Source organism: Chionomys nivalis, chromosome 26 (assembly GCF_950005125.1).
Source record: "Chionomys nivalis chromosome 26, mChiNiv1.1, whole genome shotgun sequence".
Taxonomy (NCBI): Eukaryota; Metazoa; Chordata; class Mammalia; order Rodentia; family Cricetidae; genus Chionomys; species Chionomys nivalis.
In genome coordinates this window covers 18,932,813-18,953,586 of record NC_080111.1, presented here as the reverse complement: position 1 = coordinate 18,953,586, position 20,774 = coordinate 18,932,813, and the positions used below count along the sequence as shown (strand labels likewise).

Below are 20,774 nucleotides of genomic sequence, written 5' to 3'. Positions count from 1 at the left end.
CTGTATCAAGCATTGTTCTTAAGCCAAAGCAGACATAAGTACTGTGCAAGGCAAACATAACCTTAGCCCCTTAATGGTCATCTTGGCTGGTGGCCCTTGACGTCCAGAAGCTTTTTCCTCTTAAGATTCTTCTTCATGGTCTCAAAATATAACCATTTGACTTCTCAGAGTTTATTTTGCACTTTCATGATAATTTCACTAACATCCTTCATTGCAAAGGGAAGACTCATTCAGTTTTCTATGACAGGGTCAGTCAGTGAAGCTCAGTAGTCCTTGTCCCATTTGAAACTTCTCCTCCCTAACTAAGGAGACTGCTATCACATGTATACCGCCATACTAGGTATATAGATTGATTCTTATCCTCACCTCCATTCACTTTTGACTAAATATAGATAGATATCATTATACACTATGATACTATTTTGTGATTTTAACCTTATAATGAAGCATTAAAAGTACAAAATTATGTACCTGGAAACATTATTTTGACATATAGTCATTGCAAAACTCATTATTTGGATCATTTACTTCTTTTCTAAGGTTTAAATTCTCAACACTCAGTATGAATGTCATACTTATAGGGTATCTTTATGCGCGTCAGCCAAATTTTGAGTTCTTCAAAGCCTTGTGTAACATGTGGCTATTGTGTTGTTGTAGTGCCTTCTCAGACAGCAAGGAAGTGTAGATAGTCATGTACGTATGGCTGTGGACCAGTATGTAAATACCAGGACACATGAGAACTTCACAATTTTAAAACAAGACATAGTCACCCACCTTCTATTGCTCACTCTCGTTTCCATTAAGAATTTTGGTCACACTCAGTGTCTTTGTGCACGAAAGGCCGGTACAATAAGGTAGAGCTACATCCTGATCCTCTGGGATTCTTTTTTAACCTATATAGTTACTCTGCACATAAATTCAATAATTATTTCTGTAACAAAGAAATCATTTTTAGAACTTCCATAAATTATTACAGAACGACAGGCATGGTATAAAAGGGAAAACTGCACAGTAAAAGGTTAAGTAGTAGAGCGTGGTGGAGCTGAATAATATGTATCTTTTTGAAGAAGTTAGAGTTGATTTCTGGTATCTAGGATGAAAAATTTCATTAATTCTGGTAGAATTTGCTTTATTATGAGATTGGTTTTCATAGACAGTATGTATATTGTCTCCGAGTTGCTGAAGAAAAGGCCTTTGGGTAAATACCAAAATCTCAGGTTTTCCTATGCTTTTTGTTGCTTGTGGGTTTTTTATTGTTGTACAAACTAATACTTCCTCCATCTAAATCATCTCATATTTTAACTACACTTTATAATTTTCTCATAGATCACAAAATGAACATAATGTAAGTATCACTCTAAAAACATGGAGATAACTTCAAGGGCCACATGAACAAAAATATAAATTTGAAATTCTCCATATACAGCATCCCACAAAGTAATAGTATGTTCGGGGGAATATACGTAGAACTGTCTAATTTACCAACAGAGATATATGCAAATGAAATCATTGGAATAAAAATAAAAAGTCTCAAGCCACAACCACTTTCCCAGAAGGAATAAGCAGAGAAGTTAAAACAGAGAGTCAACTGACAGCTAGCCACATTTATCTCCAGAAAGGATGTGCAGCTAAGTTCTAAAGTCATTTAAAATTTTGCTTTTAGTTATTTTTATTCTCATTGTTAATTTGAGGCCTTTTGAAATGACGACAAATGAAACGGCTGCCACTGCATTGTCCAGTGTTTTCATTACAGAATTTCAGAAATAAGTACTTTTGACATAGGAACCAATTTTGTTTGTAATTTCACAAATCAGAAAATTAATGTTTAAAGCAGTTTAATGTAGAATTCAAGGTTCTTTAGGAGGCTAGTAGTAGAACCTCCCTTACAACCCAAATCCTCTGACAGTAGACAGAACTCTTTCATTATTCCAAACTACAGAGCATCTCGACCTCTCTAAGCAGAAGTGACGTTCTCAGTTATTGTTTCTGCGACTTTTATTACCGACTGAAGATTGGAGATTTAAACTGACAGATTTCTTTAGTCATTAACGAACATTCAAAGTGAGATTCATCAGTGATGTCGCAGGTATTGCAGTTATGAGAGTGACAAGAGAATGTCTGGGCAGTCTCCTAATGTCTTAGCAACATTTAATATCACAGTAAATGGACCACGGGGAAGTGAACATATCAAGAGCCATAAATGTTACATAGAAGTCTAATATTGTCCTTGAAAGGTCCGGTTCGTTGAACAATTTTTGAAGACATTAATTGAGGTAACTATTCCTGGAATCTGCTTAAACTGGTAAAAAAAAAAAAAAAAGAACAATCCATTCATATTTCCCTGAAATTTTGTTTCTATTTTCTTATTTATGAAGTCTTGCAAGGAATATCTTTGACTCATCAGCACATGAGCAATCTTTAATAACATGAATGAATAGGACTCTACTTATAAATCTATTACTAGTTGGAATTATAAGCTATTTCATTCTCAAATGATGTCTGACAAAGAAAAATTCCTGGACGTTTCGCTTATGTTCCCAGAAATAGTTTTCTGTTCCCTGACTAACAGATAGACCCACAGTGATTTGAGAACCCCAAGAGCGCTTCTGAGAAATCTATTTCACCGATTTTGATTAGTTGCTTTCCAAATTCAATGATTAATCTTTGAGTAGAATCTGCTGCGCACCGCGCCCCCGTGTCTGTGCCCTATGCGCTAGAACCCAGTTCGCAAGCTTCGGGCAAGGGGCTGGAGGTTGAGACCACTGACGCAGAGACAGACCGACTCACAGACCTTACAACACTGATACCAAAGCCCCTCTTTATTACCACCATGTAGACTTAAATACACTGCAGTCAATGGCCAACAGGTGAAAATCCCATCCTCTGATCCTCTAACTAGGCACAGCTTCTAGTAACTTTAATTAGAAGGTTCAGTTAGTCCCAACAGAATCTACAATATTGTTAAGATCCAAGTTTATTGGAATGATTTTATTCATGGATATGTTAGTTTAAATTGTCCTGTCAGAATAGGTAACTTGTAGCTTAGCAACACACAGAAGCATGTAGCCTATATAATGTCTACAAACAGACAAAACACTGGAACATTTTCCCCAGGACTGGTGACTCATTCCTGCCATCTCAGTGCTTGGGAAGCAGAGGGAGCAGGATTCGATGTTCAAGGCGAGCCTTTGCTGTATGCCAAGTTTGTGGTCAGCCTAGGCTACATGAGACCCAATGCAAATATAAAGGAAGGAAAAACCAATAAAACTGTGTTTGTGGAGAGCGTGAACCGCAAAGCTCGTGGGCAGATGGGAGGTCTTAGCAAGTCCTGGTTCTCCTGAGCACTCTCTCTGTGGAGCTGAGGGTGCACAGTTGACAGCACACAGGACAGAAAGGGGGTGCGGCATTCTGAGTAATGCATTGTTCTTGGGGTACTGTGAGAGTCGGCCATTCCTCTATGTGAGTTACAGCAAATTATAAAGCCCACTGGATCCTCCCCAAAGGCCGTGCGTAGAAAATCGGTTTCTTCACGTTGTCACCCACATCTCGATAATGAAGTCAAGAGTGAAAATATTCAAGTTCAGTTCAAATTGACGTCAGGAGTTAGGACGGGAGGGTTTTGCCAAGAAAAACACATCTTTTATTTACTCCACAATATCTCACATATACCCAGCGCAGCGAAGAAACAGGAGTAGTGCCACTGATACAACACGACCTGAAATTTGTTTCATAATTTGGGACTTACTCAGATGTCTTGGACATTTTAAAGCAAAGTCTTGCAATTTGTTGCTCATGAGGAAGCTTCTTGAGTAACGCTGTAGAGTCTCATTTGTTATTGAACGACAGAGGCGTTCTAAGGTCACGTGGCCAAATCTTGGGGCCGCCTTTTACACTAAGACAATGAACAGAGCAAGTGGAACTTTCCAAATCCCAGTGTGTCCGTCGTAGAATCTTGACACGGGGCCTTAGAGACATGACACGGAAATGGGAAACCATGGCATTCCTATCTTTGTGTTATATGTATTGAAATACTGTTTCAGATATACTAGATAAAGTACATTAGTAGAATTATTTCCAACTTTTGCATTTTCTAATGTGAATAGCTTAATTTGAAACTTACATGTATAGCTCATATTTCTGGCTCACAATAATTTTCCTAGGAAATACTCCCGCCAGGAATTTAATGTTATTTACATGGGAAGTGTCTGTGAACTGTGCTTCCATTTCTTTAATATTATTATAAATATTCAAATTATTTCTCTTGAAAGATACACACACACACACACACACACACACACATACACATCTAGGTCCACAAGAGATGCCAGGAGACAGGGAGAGGAAACAGGAAATGCAAGATGGAAGGAACGTAATGCCACATGAGAGGACATAGATCAATATAAATGGTTAATTTAAGTTATAAGAGTCAACTGGGGGCTGGAGAGATGGCTTAGTGGTTAAGAGCATTGCCTGCTCTTCCAAAGGTCCTGAGTTCAATTCCCAGCAACCACATGGTGGCTCACAACCATCTGTAATGAGGTCTGGTGCCCTCTTCTGGCCTTCAGGCATACACGCAGACAAAATATTGTATACATAATAAATAAATATTTTTTTAAAAAAAGAGTCAGCTGGGAGCAAGTTTAAGTTATAGGCTGAACTTTTATAATTAATAATAAGCATCCATGTCATTACTTGGAAACTGGCTGATAAGACAGAGAAAAACTCATTACACCACTGAGTTCTTGCAAATGAACTTCTGAAGGGGAGGATGTGACAGGCTTCAGAATCCAGGTCACTGAGGGCATGCTCGTGGGAAACCAGCATGTGTGTAACTTTCTAATGAATTTGATATTCATGTGTTAGGATTTCTGAGATTCTGAATTATTTCGCAAAATAGTTCAGTTCCACATGTACAACAGAAATGTTTACATTTTTGTATAGTCGTGTGTAATCAATGCTGAGTTTTCCAAGTTCAGGCCCCTGTTGTTCTTTATTGGTAATAATCTAATGCTCAAAGTGGCATTCCTTTTTCTGACATGTATAAGGTTAACACTTTTGCCACACGAGAAACAGCCCTCATTGTTTGAAGTTAGGTTTTCTCTTGCTTAGTTCCTGGTAAGAAAGTGATGTGTTAGATTGCTGTTTTCAGGCACAGATGAGCGCATCAGAGTCTGCTTTATAACTTCAAAGATAGTTTAAAAAGGCGTTCCGAAGTGAGACTTCTGCCCTGTTTTCTATCAGGTTATACAAGTAGAAACGCTGGCTATGCCGTCCCTGCAGGTCTCCCTCCTTGGACCTACAGCCGGGGGGCTGTGCTTCTTGCTGGGCCTGATACACCTTATGGTGATTTGGCTTCTGCTGTCATCATTGCTATCTATGGTAAACGTGTTTTGAAGTTTAAGTCTGTGTCCTTCACTGGCAATGCAAATCAAGCCTCTGCTTGAATTGAAATAACTGTTTATTATGCTCGGACAAGCTTTCTTCATATTGGAAACTGAAACTCTGAACCTCTTCATTCAGTGTCAGAGTAAAATTGTTCAGAGGTCATTTTAAAAAGCCACATAAGAATCTGCTTTTTTTCCATTTACAAAACTGAGATGGGACCCCTAATAACTGACCCATCCCAGCGACTGTCTGTGTCCTGTGAATGTCAATATAGCTCCTTTCGCCATCCATATTTCTTCTAGTAAGCTACTATACAAAACTGATTCTTACTGGTTAATAAAACTGGAATCAAAACATTGAGACTATAGAGCAGTGTGTGTGTGAGTGTGTTGTGTGTGTGCGCGTGTGTGTGTGTGCTCACATGTATAACTTTAATGCATGAGCTATCTTGAAGGGAAGAATAACCTTTCTGTAAACCTAACTGTAAATTCCTTCTCTACTTGAATGTCATGTAAAATGATATACAGTTATTTGATGTAAAACCCACATGTTATTATACACCCAGAGGACTGAAACAATTGAAAGTAGCACCCAAATCTCCAACTTAAAGTGAAAAATTAATCAGATTGCGTTTTACTATGAGACCTGATTTATTTAGTGAGAAATGTGGGGGAAAGCATTATAAAGTGTTTGCTTGGCATCTGGGATTTTTACAGCTCTTCATATCTAATTCTGAGTACCTTTCCTATTGTCGTATCTGAATTTAAGAGCACAGCAAGCGCAGTGCATCTCGGGGAACATCTCCGTTTCTATTGGCATTCCACCAGAGCAGCATAAGAGTCCTTATGGTTTCTCCTTTCTCCCCCCACACTGGCCTTAACAGTAAGATGCTGTGAAAAACAAAACAAAACAAACAAACAAGATGACAGCGACATTAACTTAGAATCGTCAGGCTGAGCCGGGCAGTGGTGGCGCACGCCTTTAATCCCAGCACTTGGGAGGCAGAGGCAGGCGGATCTCTGTGAGTTCGAGACCAGCCTGGTCTACAAGAGCTAGTTCCAGGACAGGCTCCAAAACCACAGAGAAACCCTGTCTCGAAAAAAAAAAAAAAAATAGAATCATCAGGCTGCAGGGTCTGTGAAAAGGTTACTGTGTCAGCTGCAGAAAAGAGAACCATTTCACTGGGCCCTTCAGGTGCTCGCCTGCTGTTTAGGAAGCTGTTCTTGTCTCTCGTGGATGACTGTGTAATGAATCTGGCCATGTGGATTCGGGCTGGGGCTTTGTTACATCTTCACGAGGCCACTTGAGTTCGCAAGGTCGTCTTTTTAGGCCCCACCACCTTTGTAGCCAAGGAGTTAATACTGCCAAGTGTCAGTGGGCACTTTCCAAATAGTTTAATGTAATAAATTACATTACTGGCACTTTTTTCAAATTTTATTCCATTTCACTCTTTTGCCCCCAAATGATATGGGTTAAAAAAAAAAAAGGATTCATACATAAGGTTTTATCTGAGGACAGCTGGTTTCCTTACACAGTTGTTGCTTATTTTCCAGGCATTGATTAAATACTACTGCGTAAATTTACAGATATCCTGGGAGCATAGAATCAAGTGAACAATATTAAGCAACACCTTGTGATATTAGCAAATTTAGAGGACTTTAAAGCTCATTAAAAGAGCTGCGGCCCAGGACTTTATAACGATGGTCACTAACATATGGTCCGGATAGCTTGCTTCCCCCATCTCTTCCCAAAAGTGCACACACGCTTAATTTTAGGTGAGGGGAGAAAAAGCCATCTATGGTTTCCACTGTCTGACTCGGTAGCAGACTTGTGTTTCTCATTTGGAATGGGTACTCTGCTCACGGACTGTGGCTTTAAAGAAAACTGCCTTCTAACTTTTTTCTCTAGAGACCATGCAGTATTCTGAAAAGTAATAAAATTCTGACATCAAATAGGTTTAAGTCTCCTACTTACTTCATGGACAGCAGGGGGTAGTTAAATTTCTGAGAGCCTCTTATATAAGGACAAGATAAACCCATGCCAGTCGCAGTCACGGCATCTCTAGCACCTACACTGATACAGCCTTGCTACTTTATTCCTGCAAATATTATCATTAATCTTTGTGGCAGCACTATGGGTAGGTCATTCAGATACCCATTTGAATTGAGAGCTCATAAGCAGAACGTCGTTTAATACAGTGTCCACCTCTGTAAATGAACCAGTGATCTCGTCAAGAGTGATAGCTGTAGTTGCTTTTTAAAAATGTTAAAGGTGTTGCCCATTCTAGTCTCAAACTTATTAGCATAAGTGGTTTCAGCCTCCTGATTGCAGAGACAACCAGGGCACCAAGTCCGGATTACAGTTGTTTATAACCAGTCACTTCGACTGAATCAGTCTAAGCCTATAAAGCAGAAGCATATTTGGGGCATACTGGATTCAGATTTATCTCTCCAGGATAAGTCGCACTAAGCATCACGTCATATTGGTAGGGGTTTTCTTTGCATTTTGAGATTTTAGGTTTTCTAAATACTGGTAATATGCATAAAGGCATCCCATTCTTAGTGGGATGATAATCGTTCTGAATTATACTTTAAAACCGTTCATGTTTTTTCCTGGAAGCATGATGCTTTGTTTCCTCAATGGCTTATTTGATCAGTGTATATGGGTTCGTATAAACTTCCTATTGAGCCTCCTTAGAGCTGAGTTCCCCAGCTGTTTGGCTGATCTTCCACTATTGGTCTGGGCGTTTCTTAAGCAATACAATAAACATCCTAGATCTGTGTCATAGCTTCTTTTCCATCAATTATATTCTTTCAGTGTAGTAAGTATATAGATTATTTTGTTACCTTTTACAAGCTAGCATTTCTCTCTGTTTTTTACATTTTTTTAATTTTTTTTTTTATTTCATTTTACATTCCATCAACAGTTCTCTCCCAGCCTCCTGTTCCCCCCACCCCTCCCAGGAAACCTCCCCATCCACTCCTCCCATTGTGAGTAAGGGCTCCCATGGGAAGTCAAGAAAGTTCAGCACATTAAGTTGAGGCAGGATCAAGCCCCTCCCTGCTCCATTACAGATATATTATGCTACATTAGCATAGCATCCCACCGTAGGAAATGGGCCCCAACAAGCTAGCTCATGCACCAGGGTTAGATCCTGTTCCTACTGCCGGGTGCCTCACAGAGAGGTCAAGCTTCACCACTGTCTCCCACATACAGAGGGCCTAGTGTGGACCCATGGAGGCGCCACAGCTGTCGGTCTAGAGTTCATGAGTTTCCACGAGTTTGATTCAGCTGTCTCTGGAGATTTCTCCATCGTGATCTTGACCTCCCTTGCTTGTGTAACCCCTCCTACCTCTCTTCAACTGGATTCCCGGAGGTCTGTTTCCCAGAGCTTGGTTGTGGATCTCTGCATCTGGTTCTGTCGGCATCAAACTGGCATTTTTCTAATGATGATAATCTTAACGTCTTGACTGATGATTTATACATTTCCACATCTAGGATATCAACTCACATATAATTTCATTAAACTAATTGTAGTAAAGAGATGTTACTATATAATTTATAATCATACCAATAGATGTAATTATTTAGTAATGTAGATTCAGCAAGATCTGCGGCTTAATATTTATTTTTGCCTGTCTATGCATTTGTTTATAATTACTAAGAGGTGATTTATCTAGGAATATTATAACTTAAAAAATACGTAGAGAAAATAGTGAAATCTGATACATTTTTCTTAGTTCTGTGTATATCTAAGAGCAACAAGCATAGCAGACACTATTTAAAACTATATTGTTCACTGAGATACACAGGAGTTATGTACTAGTTTAGCATAATATCCATTAGATAAGTCTGCATTGAAATTTCCCAGAAAGTGGCATGATGTGCTTAGAGTTGTACTAGCCTTAAGAATGCTAAAATGCATGTCCGTTGAGTGTACACAACAACTCGCCTTTTGGTTTGGCCTACATATATAAAGTTTTGACTTACTTGAAATTCTGCAAATCAAATTAAACATAATCCTTAGCCAAATGTAATCATCTTTTCATATGCCTTCTTAAAGTACCCTGCACACTGAGGAGCCACTTTATCTGCAAACACAAACGGCAGCATTGATTCCACGGCTGGTCTTCACACCAGCTTCCCAATTTGCTCCAGCATGGGGCTTCATCACCGCTAAATCAAGCACAGTCTTACAGCTCATGACGCTCTTCCCCACACACACCAGCTTCCTCTCAACAACAGCCAGAAATGGAGGACCTGCAGACAGAGAGTTGGTTGTTGCTGCTTACCCAACAGCCCAAGCGTATTACCCTCTGGGGAGACTACAGAGATAAGATGGGTCGAAAGAAGGGCTGCACCTCTAGCTTAGCTGGAGGAATTGGGCCAGTGGAGCATATATAGTATTTTAAAAGACGGTATGCTAGATTGGTCTATACAGTCAGAGACTAGCTCATATAGCCTCGGGATGCAGAAAACCAACAGCTGTTGAGTCTGGGAAGTTGAAAGCTTCAGAACAAGGGGAGCAGTAACCATCCCAGCTCTTTGGTGAATGACTTGGGGGTGGACATCGAAAGTCCTATGATTCCGGAGTTTAATGTCTACAGGTGACAGCAACAGCCATGTGGAAACTCACCCAGGAAGCCTGGAGCCACGTGTCCTTCTGGCTTCCTCTTTTTCCTACTTTTGTTTCCCTGAGTCCCAAGCTTACTGATCAGAGACACCCATATTCAGAGTGGGTCTTCCCATCAGTTGTTCATAAGGCAATCACCCCACCCTGATCTATAAGTCATCTTTTAATCCATTCGAGTTGGTAGTCATCACCGCCCCCCATGGTTGAATCTCAGCCAATAGCAACCTTGCTATTGTGTTCACTGGACTTGAGCAAATCAAAGCTGCTAAGCAGAGTCTGGAAACCATTTCCTCGGAAGCAATTTGTGCAGATTCTACTGCTGGACAGAGAAAACACCTATCACAGGGCATGCGGTAGAGGCTACAGTCCCAGCACCTTGAACGGGGAAGGTACAGTCAGGAGTTGAGACTAGGTTAACCATGCAGTGAGTAGAATCCTGCCTCAGACCCCGCCTTTAGAAGAAGTCAACGCTCATCCTGTACTGACTCCTGACTCCTTTCCAAACACTTTTCGAACACTTCCCTATCTTTTTAACTTGTTCCCACTCATCACATCCTAACTTAAGTGGAATAGGTACGGCTGCTTACAAGCCGTAGCGGAAGCGACCTTAGCAATCACGGCTCTTCCCTATTTACACATAGAGGAATTGAACCGTATTGAGGTTAATGAATTTGCTTCCATTACCGTGATCCAGAAAGACTCTTCTAGACGCTATGACTCTGAGAGCTGTTTCCTCACAGCAGGCTGCTTTCCTAAATGATCTCAGTAATGTCTGCAGATAGGCAGCCTTCTCTTCTGTCTTCTTACCGGACTTGGTCCTGTTGTCTGTTACAATGCTTGATGCCAGATTTGGTCTTCCATACCAGATTACTAAGCATTTTGTAAGATAAAGATCTTAGTGTAATCATCACAGTTTCTCACCCATGCACTGAAATGTTTGGGTGCACAGTCAGTACTAATGAAGACCTTAATAATGGAATACAGGAGACGGCAATTACTCGGTTAACTGAATACACCAACACTGGTGTGAAATTGGAGCTAATATTTGAAAATGATTTCTCAAAGTCACATATTCTTTGGCAATCATATTTTGAACATTTTAAATAAATGATTTGCCTTGAATATGCAAAGGCAAACATATAATTCCATTATTTAACAGGCATTTAATGCATGTCTGTTATATGCCAGCTTCTCTATAGGGATAAGTACAATTTCGAGGGGATAAAATTGGGTGTGGATATGAACCAAGAACATTTATGCATGTATAAATATTAAATAGCATGTTAAAATCTAAAACATGTAAGCATCAAACAAACAAAAACATAAGGATTTGTTTCTATCTTAATGAACTCTCCCAGACCCAGAAGGAAGGGAAATTATCCCACTGCTCAGATACTCTAGTTATGAGAAAAGGGCCATGACAATCTAAAGGATAAGGAGAGGAGCAGGTCTCTGTCCACAGCTCCAGGAGCCACAACCCTGGCACGGAGGACACCAGGCAGAGCCCTCCGAGAGCAAGAGGAAAGCTGAGCATCCTTTGCCTTTCCAGATTGACGTGGGATTTGGAAAATAAAAACAAAACCAAAGATTACCTACCTTTTCTCCTCAGGATTAGCACTCCTTTTTAAAGGCCTGGATAGATTTGAAGGCTTAGTGTAAAGTTGGCTTAAATAGATTTGAAATTAACCATTTGCTCTCTGAAAATTATGCACGCAGCTCCAGCTTGAAAGGTCAATCAAAGCACTGAAACATTCAATGGTGATGTAGCATCGGCCTTTATTGTGTGCCTTAAAGCACAGTAAAATAGAAATAGAGATATATGCTAGGTGCTTATAAAACCATATATGTGAAATGCGTTAATTGATGGATACATATAATACAAATTGATATAATTCCCACTCTTTAAAGCCCACACGCATGGAAGAGAACGCTCTAACTCCAGAATGTCTGGGTGTCTTCTGCAGATAACTACTACGGCACCCCGAAGCCTCCAGCTGAACCGGCACCATTAGTATTAAATGTGACAGACCAGATACTTCCAGGAGCTACGCCGAGTGCCGAAGGGAAACGGAAGAGAAATAAATCAGTGAGCAACATGGAGAAAGCAAGTATAGAACCTCCAGAGGAGGAGGAGGAAGAAAGTCCTGTGGTCAATGGAAACGGCGTAATCATAACACCAGGTCAGTCTCCGTATTCTTCATGAGATTATCAGCTTTTTGTTACATATATATATGTGTGTGTGTGTGTGTGTGTATACATATATATTTAAAATGTGGTTTGTTTGTATGTGTGCACACATGTGTATGTGCTTGCATGTGTGTGCACGCACTCACGTATGGGTGAGGGTTACAGCTGCACACGTTTGCCTGTATGGAGATCCTAGGTCAACATTGATGGTTTTCTTTATTGCTCTTCATCTTATTCTTTGAGCTGAAGTCTCTCACTTAGACCTCACTGATTTGGATAGCCTAGCTGCTCAGAGAGCCCCATCAGGTCCTCTTGCCTCTATTTCCCCAAGTGTTGGGTTACAGATGCATGATGCTACCCAGGTTTTACATGAGGGCTGGGGCTCCCAGGTCACTCTGCTTCTCCAGAAGCATGTCCTCAGCTCCTATTTGGTGCTCTAGGCTTTTGTGTGTGTGTGTGTGTGTTTGTGTGTGTGTGTGTGTGTGAATGTATATTCAAGCACATCCGCACAATTATCTTTAGAAAGAGAAGGTTGTGGTATCAAATAGCAAAGACATGATTCTTTGTTACTGTAGGATTTGGGGGTGCAAGGAATGTTGCCCAAGACCTTGTGCATGCAAGGCAAGGACCCCACCACTGAACTACATTCCTAGCCCATAGAATATAATCCCATATTCAAATTGCTAGTTCGAGTTTTGGAGTGTGCATTCAACATCCTAAATTTGCAAAGAGAAAGTAGTTCATTTTGGTAAAGCTTCTAAGCAGCCAAATTAGGTCTATTGTTTGTAGATATATGGAATATAGTTTTAAGAGTATAACTAGTTTTTACCCAGCGATACATCCCAAGCTTAACTTTACTGCTATGTTCTTCTTAACACAATCAAGTTGACAATCAAAGTCATCATTGGCCCATGCATATATCAGCAAATACTTCAAGTTCCTGGTCTTTGTGTTCTCATGAGTTGAAGCAACCATCTAGAGTCTTTCAGATTGGTACTGTCTTGACTGTAATTTTTCATTATCATTTTATATTATTCAGTGCCTTTAAAAATACTTTATTTTCCAAGTTTTAATCTATACTCTTACTGTTTCTTTCTTTCTTTGTTTCTTTGTTATGCTTATTTTGTTTGCTTGCTTGGTTGCTTGTTATGTTTCTTTGCTTTTGAGAAAGGGTATCACCACATAGCCCAGGCTGGTCTGGAGCTCACTATGAGTCCCAGCAAAGCCTCAAACTCACAAGTTATTCTACTCATCTTCCTAGTGCTAGGATTCTGTGTGAGTCTCTATGTCTGGCTTCATCTTCTAGCTTTTTTATAATATAAGGGAAAGTACACAAAGGTCTATTTTCAAATACATATTTTTATAGATGAAAGCATCTAATCTCCCAAACTTTGAAAATTCCAAAATAGATAGACAGTTAATAGATAAGTAGTTATCACCTAACAATTGAATTCCTCAGAAAAGTGGAGTTCTGTAAACTTAGTAGATGGGCGTTTGGACTTCTTTTCTTACATGAGTTATCTGCTAAAGTTTTCCGGAAAGTGATTCACTATTATCTGCTGGCTTCCTCTCAGCAGCCATGAGTAAGTCCGGGGCAGACTCAGAAATGCACATATATCTTAAAGGCTCTCTGTTAATACCCACACAATGCCTGGAGGAGTGGCCCATGAGCGCTCCCCAACAAAGGGAATACAGTATGTGGGCACAGAGCTGCCTTCTCCAGGCTCCCAAGCCCGCAATTAGTGTGGATGAACTGCACCTCCCGGAGAGCAAACAGAGTGTCCCTTATGTGATCTCTGAGTGTCCTCGGCAATGATCTCAGTTCACCGTTGGGGACCTGCACCCCAGTGCCGGGCTGCTTGGCACACTGGCTGTGCATGCACCATCAGTCCTGGTACTGTGAATGAGACCCTGTCACTCTCTGAAGAATAATGTCCTCCGTAGTGAATCTCGCTGTTTTCCTGTGAATAATGCCCCACTCTGAAACCGCCACAGTGCCTGTCCCCCTCTTATTTTTATGTGAGTTCACAGAGGCTGTGGATTGTGTGTACACTCAGATCTTCCTTTGTTTTTTTTTTTCCTTTTGTTTTTGTTTCCTGGCATGACTTAATTTTATGGTTTGGTCCCAAGGACTATACTTGGTTTTTCTCTCATTTTGTCTGGGGAAAGGGGGAGGGGAAGATGGGTAAAATTCTAGGACCATTTCAAACTAATTCTCTGAAGTCTAACATTCCATGTAGAAAGGATGTTCCATCTTAAAAGGATTACATGAAAATTCAAAATGATCCACCGTAAAGTTCTGGGATATCCAGACATGACAGCAAATCAACAGGAGAGCCACTTAAGAGCTGGTTGTGAACCACACAGTGAGAGCACACACAGTGTAAGCATGTGAAATCGTGACAGTCTTCAGAAACATCCTTTTAAATCAAAGCAGGCCCGCTTTCAAACTACATGAAAGCAAGGTCTTTATGAGATCTCTTCTGGCCCTCCCATGGATTTGGAGCTTTAAGGGCCACACTCAGCCTCTGCGCAGGATTTTTGGGCTTCTCAGAAGGCTGACGTGATTTGTATATGACAGACATTTTCTACATGAATGGGGAAGGCAGGACAGCAGTCAGCAGAGGAACGCCAGAGTTGCTTAGATTGTAAACTGTTCCCAACCCCTAGGTATCTTCTCCCTTCACGCCGGTATTTACCTCTCTGTCTGTTTCTTGTGCCCTACTCACACTTGGACTGACTCCCGCCTCCCTTGCCATCCGTGGTGGCGCTACCTGAGCTGATTGCTGGCCTTTCTCTCAGAGGAGAATGTCTCTAGATAAAGGCTGCCTAAGCACCAGCCCTATGGCTGGAAGGACCACTTTGCCTTTTTCTTGTTTTTATTCCTCTTGTGCTCATCAAAAAAAACCTTGATTCTGCTGTGAGCTTACAGAGAGGCCCTCCAGTTATCAAAGCAGAGACTGCATATGGAGCTTTCTGCTCTGTCTTCCAGCCCTTTGGAATTTCAGGTTTAAACTAAAACTATTGTGATCTCTCTTCCCCTTCAAATTTTAAAGGCAAGCTATAAGATGTGCTACAAATGCAAATCTTATGTTTTGTTTCACATCTTACTATGGCTCTTGGGCATTTTCAATGTGTGTATTAACTTCTATCACCACAAGTTTGCTGAGGGTTCAGGGACTTGTTTCTGAGTGATAAATGTCTTTAGAATTAATTACATTATAAAAACCACAAAGCACACACAATTTCACAGCCATGGGGACCATTATTCCTGCTATCCCATTCTACCTTCATTAAAGTGTTAAAATGCAATACTGTAGAAGGAATAAATTTATTAATTAAGGCAGCTCTGCTCCCGATAATGGGACATAATTTCCTCTACTAATATTCTCTAGTGATTCTTTTCCATTTAGTTTTATATATTCCGGGAGATACTTTTCCTTGTCGTTTTCCACCTACAAACCTTGAATACCCTATTTCCATAATTTCTGTGCTATTCCAGCATTGTGTACAATTGTGGATTTCAGATAAAGTTGCAATACAATTTTGAAGCATTAAATCTCCTTTCTCAATAATTCCCAGTTCCCTAACTGGCCTCCTGAGTAGATGAGTCACAGTTTGATTTTAAACGATAGGAAATAATTTCTTTACAGAATTGGTGGGTTTTGCTTCCTCAATTGACATAGCATCTACAAATATAGAAGCACACTAAACCATGACAGTAACTTGCCCTTGTTCTAGCATGATATGGTTTGTGTTTTCATCGTGGCCTCAAATACTGAAGGGAAATACCTGTGAGCAGCTCAAAAGTATTGATTTGTCTAACTACTTAAGATACACACACCCTCCCATACACACACATGCAAGCAAGCATGTGTGTGTACATGCACCACACATGGCTAAGGACCAGTACTCTAATATCTCATGTTTTGAAGAATTTAAGATACTTTTTCAGAGACCATAACTCCTTCTAAATCATTCGAACACCAAAACCCACTAAATCGTAGTAATCAATATGCATAGGACAATTCCTGAGGTACAGGAAGCAATAGCCATCTCCGCTGCCTGGATCCCTGCAGCACTAAGAGCAGCAATGAGGAAACTGCCTTGCTGGTTTTTTACCTTGTAGTTTGGAGTTGTGTATCACATGCATCTTTTTCCACATCAAAAAGGCAATCTTGTTATGGCAAGCAAGTAAATATTCATAATCCATACATTCTACAGGGATTGTAGTGCCCATAATTCTCCAGATTTTAGGAGTTTGGGAGGAAACTGAGCAAAAATCTACAATCCTAAATTCTTTTGATCAACTGGTTATATAGAAAGCAGGAGGCCTCTACATGACAACTTTGTATCTGAACAGTTCCCTCTACATTTCTCTATATATGACTATGGCAAAAAGATAGATAGATATGCTTATAAGCATCAAGTTATATTATAAATAAGATAAATACTCAATAATCATATGTGCTTATTAGAAACCAATTACAGCAATAGCTGCTGCTTGTTCAACCCCTGAAGTGTTTGTTCATGGGCAAGAATTTATGGTTCCTGTTCTCATTGAGTACTTCAGCATTGAGCACAAAGGCAGGCGTGTACGGTTCCAGTACTAATTGAGGATTTCAGCATTCAGCACAGATACAGGAGTATGGCTCCAATTTCTAATTGAGTCCGCTCATCACAACACAAAGTAAAACGTTGGATCAACATAATGAACACATTTTCTAATGGGATTGTTAGGTTTTCAAAGAACTAAAGACCTCTTCAACCCCACCACGTCCACCACCATGACCAGTTCCATCAAGGACCAAAAACCATGGTGGAAGAAGCCAGTACCAGGGAAACCAGTAGCATGGAAGGCCCCAGTGGTGACCAGGGAAAGCAAAGATCTGGGGACCTGTGCCTCTGGTTCTATTGTCTGAATTCTCAAAGGTGCTAATGTAACAGTAAGTTCATAGCTCTGGAGCCCAAGGCCAATGGGAAAAATAGAGATGACCTTAGGGAAAATGTGTAGTTCCTCGGGATGATGTTTTCTCTTTTAGTTAACCCTGTTATATATCAACTGGACCAGACATTGGGAGGCACTCAACTTATAAAAATAATTTTATTGTTACTTTACACACGTCTTTTAAAAATCCCTAAAGAACTAAAACTCATAGAAAATTACCCACATCTTGCTTTTGTAGGTCAAAATCATTTGAGTTGGGATAGACTGACTCTATTTAACAACCCAAGACAGCTGAGCGTCCTAAGCAGTAACACTCAGTGTAAAGACAATGTTTACCGCACATCAAATGCCTTCCAGTAGCATTTCGTTCTAAGGATTTCCTAGACAGGCGCAGTTCATCCTTACAGACAGACAAGGCTGCTGCCTCCCATGCACACATGTCCAACATCACACCTTGAAAGAAAGATTGAAACCCACGTCACCTGACATAGTTCCTACTCAGCGGTCAAGCTGCCGCTTTTCCTGAGGAACGTTCGTTCCTCTCTCGGAACAACGCAAAAGAAAATAGCTTCTAAAATCCAAGTGGTTCTCCTTCTTATAAACTAGAAGCGTATTCCTTTTTCAAATATTCAGCACCTATGCTTTCTTACAAAGGAATGATATGGAGGTGAGGAGAAAATACTGAATTTATTCAAATTTGTCGCATAGCTGTAGAAATACAAAGCACAGTTCTTCTCTAGAGGGAAATAAATTTGGAAATATATATGGTTGTTGGTTTCAAAACATAAAATCAACCGTTTCCTCTTGGACTTAGACATCTTCACACTCTCCCTGATTTCACAGTGCAGCACCTACAGACGCTTTGCATAATAAAACGCACTGTGTCACGTGTGATCGTCATTCTCGGTTGTCAATTTGACTACCTCTGGAATTAGCTAAAAACCAAATGACTGGACACATGGGAGGATTTCTGTTTTCTTAATTAAATCATCTGAAGTGGGAGGACCCACTTGTAATCCAGATTTTTGAGAAGGGAAGAGCCACCTTTAACCCTGATCTTTTGAGGTGGGATGGTCCATCTTTAATCTGGGCCACACCTTATGCTAGCAGCCTGTGTTTAAGACAGTGTTTAAGCCTGTGTTTAAGACATGGAAGAAGGAAGCTTTCCTCTCTCTTTACCTGCTTGCTCACACTCTCGCTAGCAAGTCCATTCCTTCACTTGCATTAGAAACTACTTCGTTGGGATTCCATTGTATCCCAAAGACCGGTAGGTATATCCAGCCTCATGAACTGGATTCTTGGATCTCATGCAGGCAGATAGTAATTATTGGACTAGCTGAACCATAGCCTATAAGTCATTCTACTAAATCCCATAGATAGATAGATAGATAGATAGATAGATAGATAGATAGATAGATAGATGGATGGATGGATGGATGGATGGATGGATGGATGGATGGATACATACATACATACATACATACATAGACAGACAGACAGATAGATAGATAGATACATACATACATAATACATAGATACATAGATACATAGATAGATACATAGATAGATAGAGATAGATAGATAGATAGATAGATAGATAGATAGATAGATAGATAGATAGATTCTATAAGTTCTGTTCATCTAGAGAACCCTGACTAACTCAGATTTTGATCCACAAAAGATTCAAGAGCAATAGAATAGAAGGATGAGTTTTTAAGGTATCTGGAATAGGCTTCCCAATTTGCCAACACCTACAGTTAGTTACTAACCCTCTCCTGGAATCTCACTGAGTATTGAAAGCTCATGGTGTGGACTATATTAGAACTGTAGGAAGACGAATGCATTTGATAACCCAGATTCACAAATTATGAGAGGCAACAGATTTGATGACACTGCATATGAAGCTTTGATAACCTGTGGAAAAATAAGAACAATGATGTTCTTGATCAGTTGCTCTTCGCATCCCTGGATAAACTGACAAAGAACAGGAGTAAGTTCTGCGATCACATTAACAAATTTGGCATCTCAGAATGCAGCCAAGGACAATACCGAGCTCAGTGAAAAGCATTAACCCAACCCAGATGTGTATCAACAGTCTAACAGCTTCTAAGTGTGCCCCGGGAGAGAGTCTTCTCTTCAGCAGCCATCTAGCTCAAGGTGCAGACGCTCAGACTGAAACCTTCATTATAATGTTGGCCGAATCACAACAAGAATTGAAATCCCAGCCTTGGAGGGTGTCCGTCCATGGTTACAGTAAATGCATTAATCGGAGTACAATAAATGGGATCTTGTGGAAATGTGGGAGGATCCTATTGAAGCTGAGAACTGAATCCTCAGAGTCTCAAAAGTTTCTCTCTCCCCTTGGCAGGTGTACCCCCACCTCAACATGCTTGAATATTTGATTGAGGAAATTAATCCTTCATTGTCTACTTAACCAGCAGTGACTGCCTCCAAAGGAGATGCCGGGCAGGACATTACCGATGTCCCTCAGGGCCAACTAATAGTTGCTCAGACCTGAGGCAAAGCAGAGTCCTAGAAGGGAGGTAGGAAGGGGAGTGCATGAGGAAGTGTGCAACACTACTAAAGAGCCAAATGAGTGTGTTAAACACTCGAGCAGAAATATAGGGAGTGTATCTGCGAATGGGGATTTTTTTATTGATTTTTATTGAGCTCTACATTTTTCTCTGCTCCCCTCCCTGCCTCTCCCCTCCTCTTCAACCCTCTCCCAAGGTCCCCATGCTCCCAATTTACTCAGGAGATCTTGTCTTTTTCTACTACCCACATAGATTAGATCTATGTATGACTTTCTTAGGGTCTTCATTGTTGTCTAAGTTCTCTGGGATTGTGATTTATAGGCTGGTTTTCTTTGCTTTACATTTAAAAAACACTTATGAGCAAGTACTGTGATAATTGTCTTTCTGGGTCTGGGTCACCTCACTCAAAATGATGTTTTCTAGCTCCATTTAAGGAAGTTGGAAAGAACATAGAATTGGATCAGGCTGAGTTTATTGATGGGAGCCCAATGAATGGAGATCCTGAGTTTGATATGAAAGCTTACAGACTTTAAAGAGGCATCAAGCCGGGCGGTGGTGGCGCACGCCTTTAATCCCAGCACTCGGGAGGCAGAGGCAGGCGGATCTCTGTGAGTTCGAGACCCGCCTGGTCTACAAGAGCTAGTTCCAGGACAGGCTCCAAAACCACAGAGAAACCCTGTCTCGAAAAAACTATATATATAAAAAAAAAAAAAAGAGGCATCAAAAGTTTATTTGAATGGTTGACTGAAGCACTTGTCAGAAGATGGTCAACTAACCAGCTGAAGATGCCCAATAGCCCTTGGCTTAGTGTTGGTGAGGGATTTTAAGGCTCCAGGAAATGGCAGTGCTAGGGTGGGTACCCTGTGTAAAACCTACTGCCTCACAATGGGAAGGCCCAGAAGACAGGACAGTCACTACTCCTATAAGATGCAAAGCAGTGAGGGGGGCACCAGCACATCCGAGAGCTCTGATGTCACCCTTTCCTTGTGCAAGACCTTGGGGTGGAGGCGCTGCTACTCAGTTGGATGAGTTAAATGCAGCGGATTTACTAGGGCTGAGATAGCAGCGTCCAGGTGATAATATTGAC

At 40.6% G+C, this 20,774-nt stretch overlaps 1 protein-coding gene across 9 annotated transcripts in view; it reads left to right on the top strand.

The window, feature by feature from the left end:
- The window catches only part of Magi2 (membrane associated guanylate kinase, WW and PDZ domain containing 2), a 1,220,672-nt gene that overhangs the window by 767,270 nt on the left and 432,628 nt on the right, over nucleotides 1-20,774 (top strand). For all 9 annotated transcript variants that reach the window (XM_057758561.1, XM_057758559.1, XM_057758560.1 and 6 more), the window contains one exon: nucleotides 11,983-12,198. In XM_057758561.1, the coding sequence (XP_057614544.1) occupies nucleotides 11,983-12,198 (216 nt within the window). The remainder of the gene's footprint in view (nucleotides 1-11,982; nucleotides 12,199-20,774) is intronic.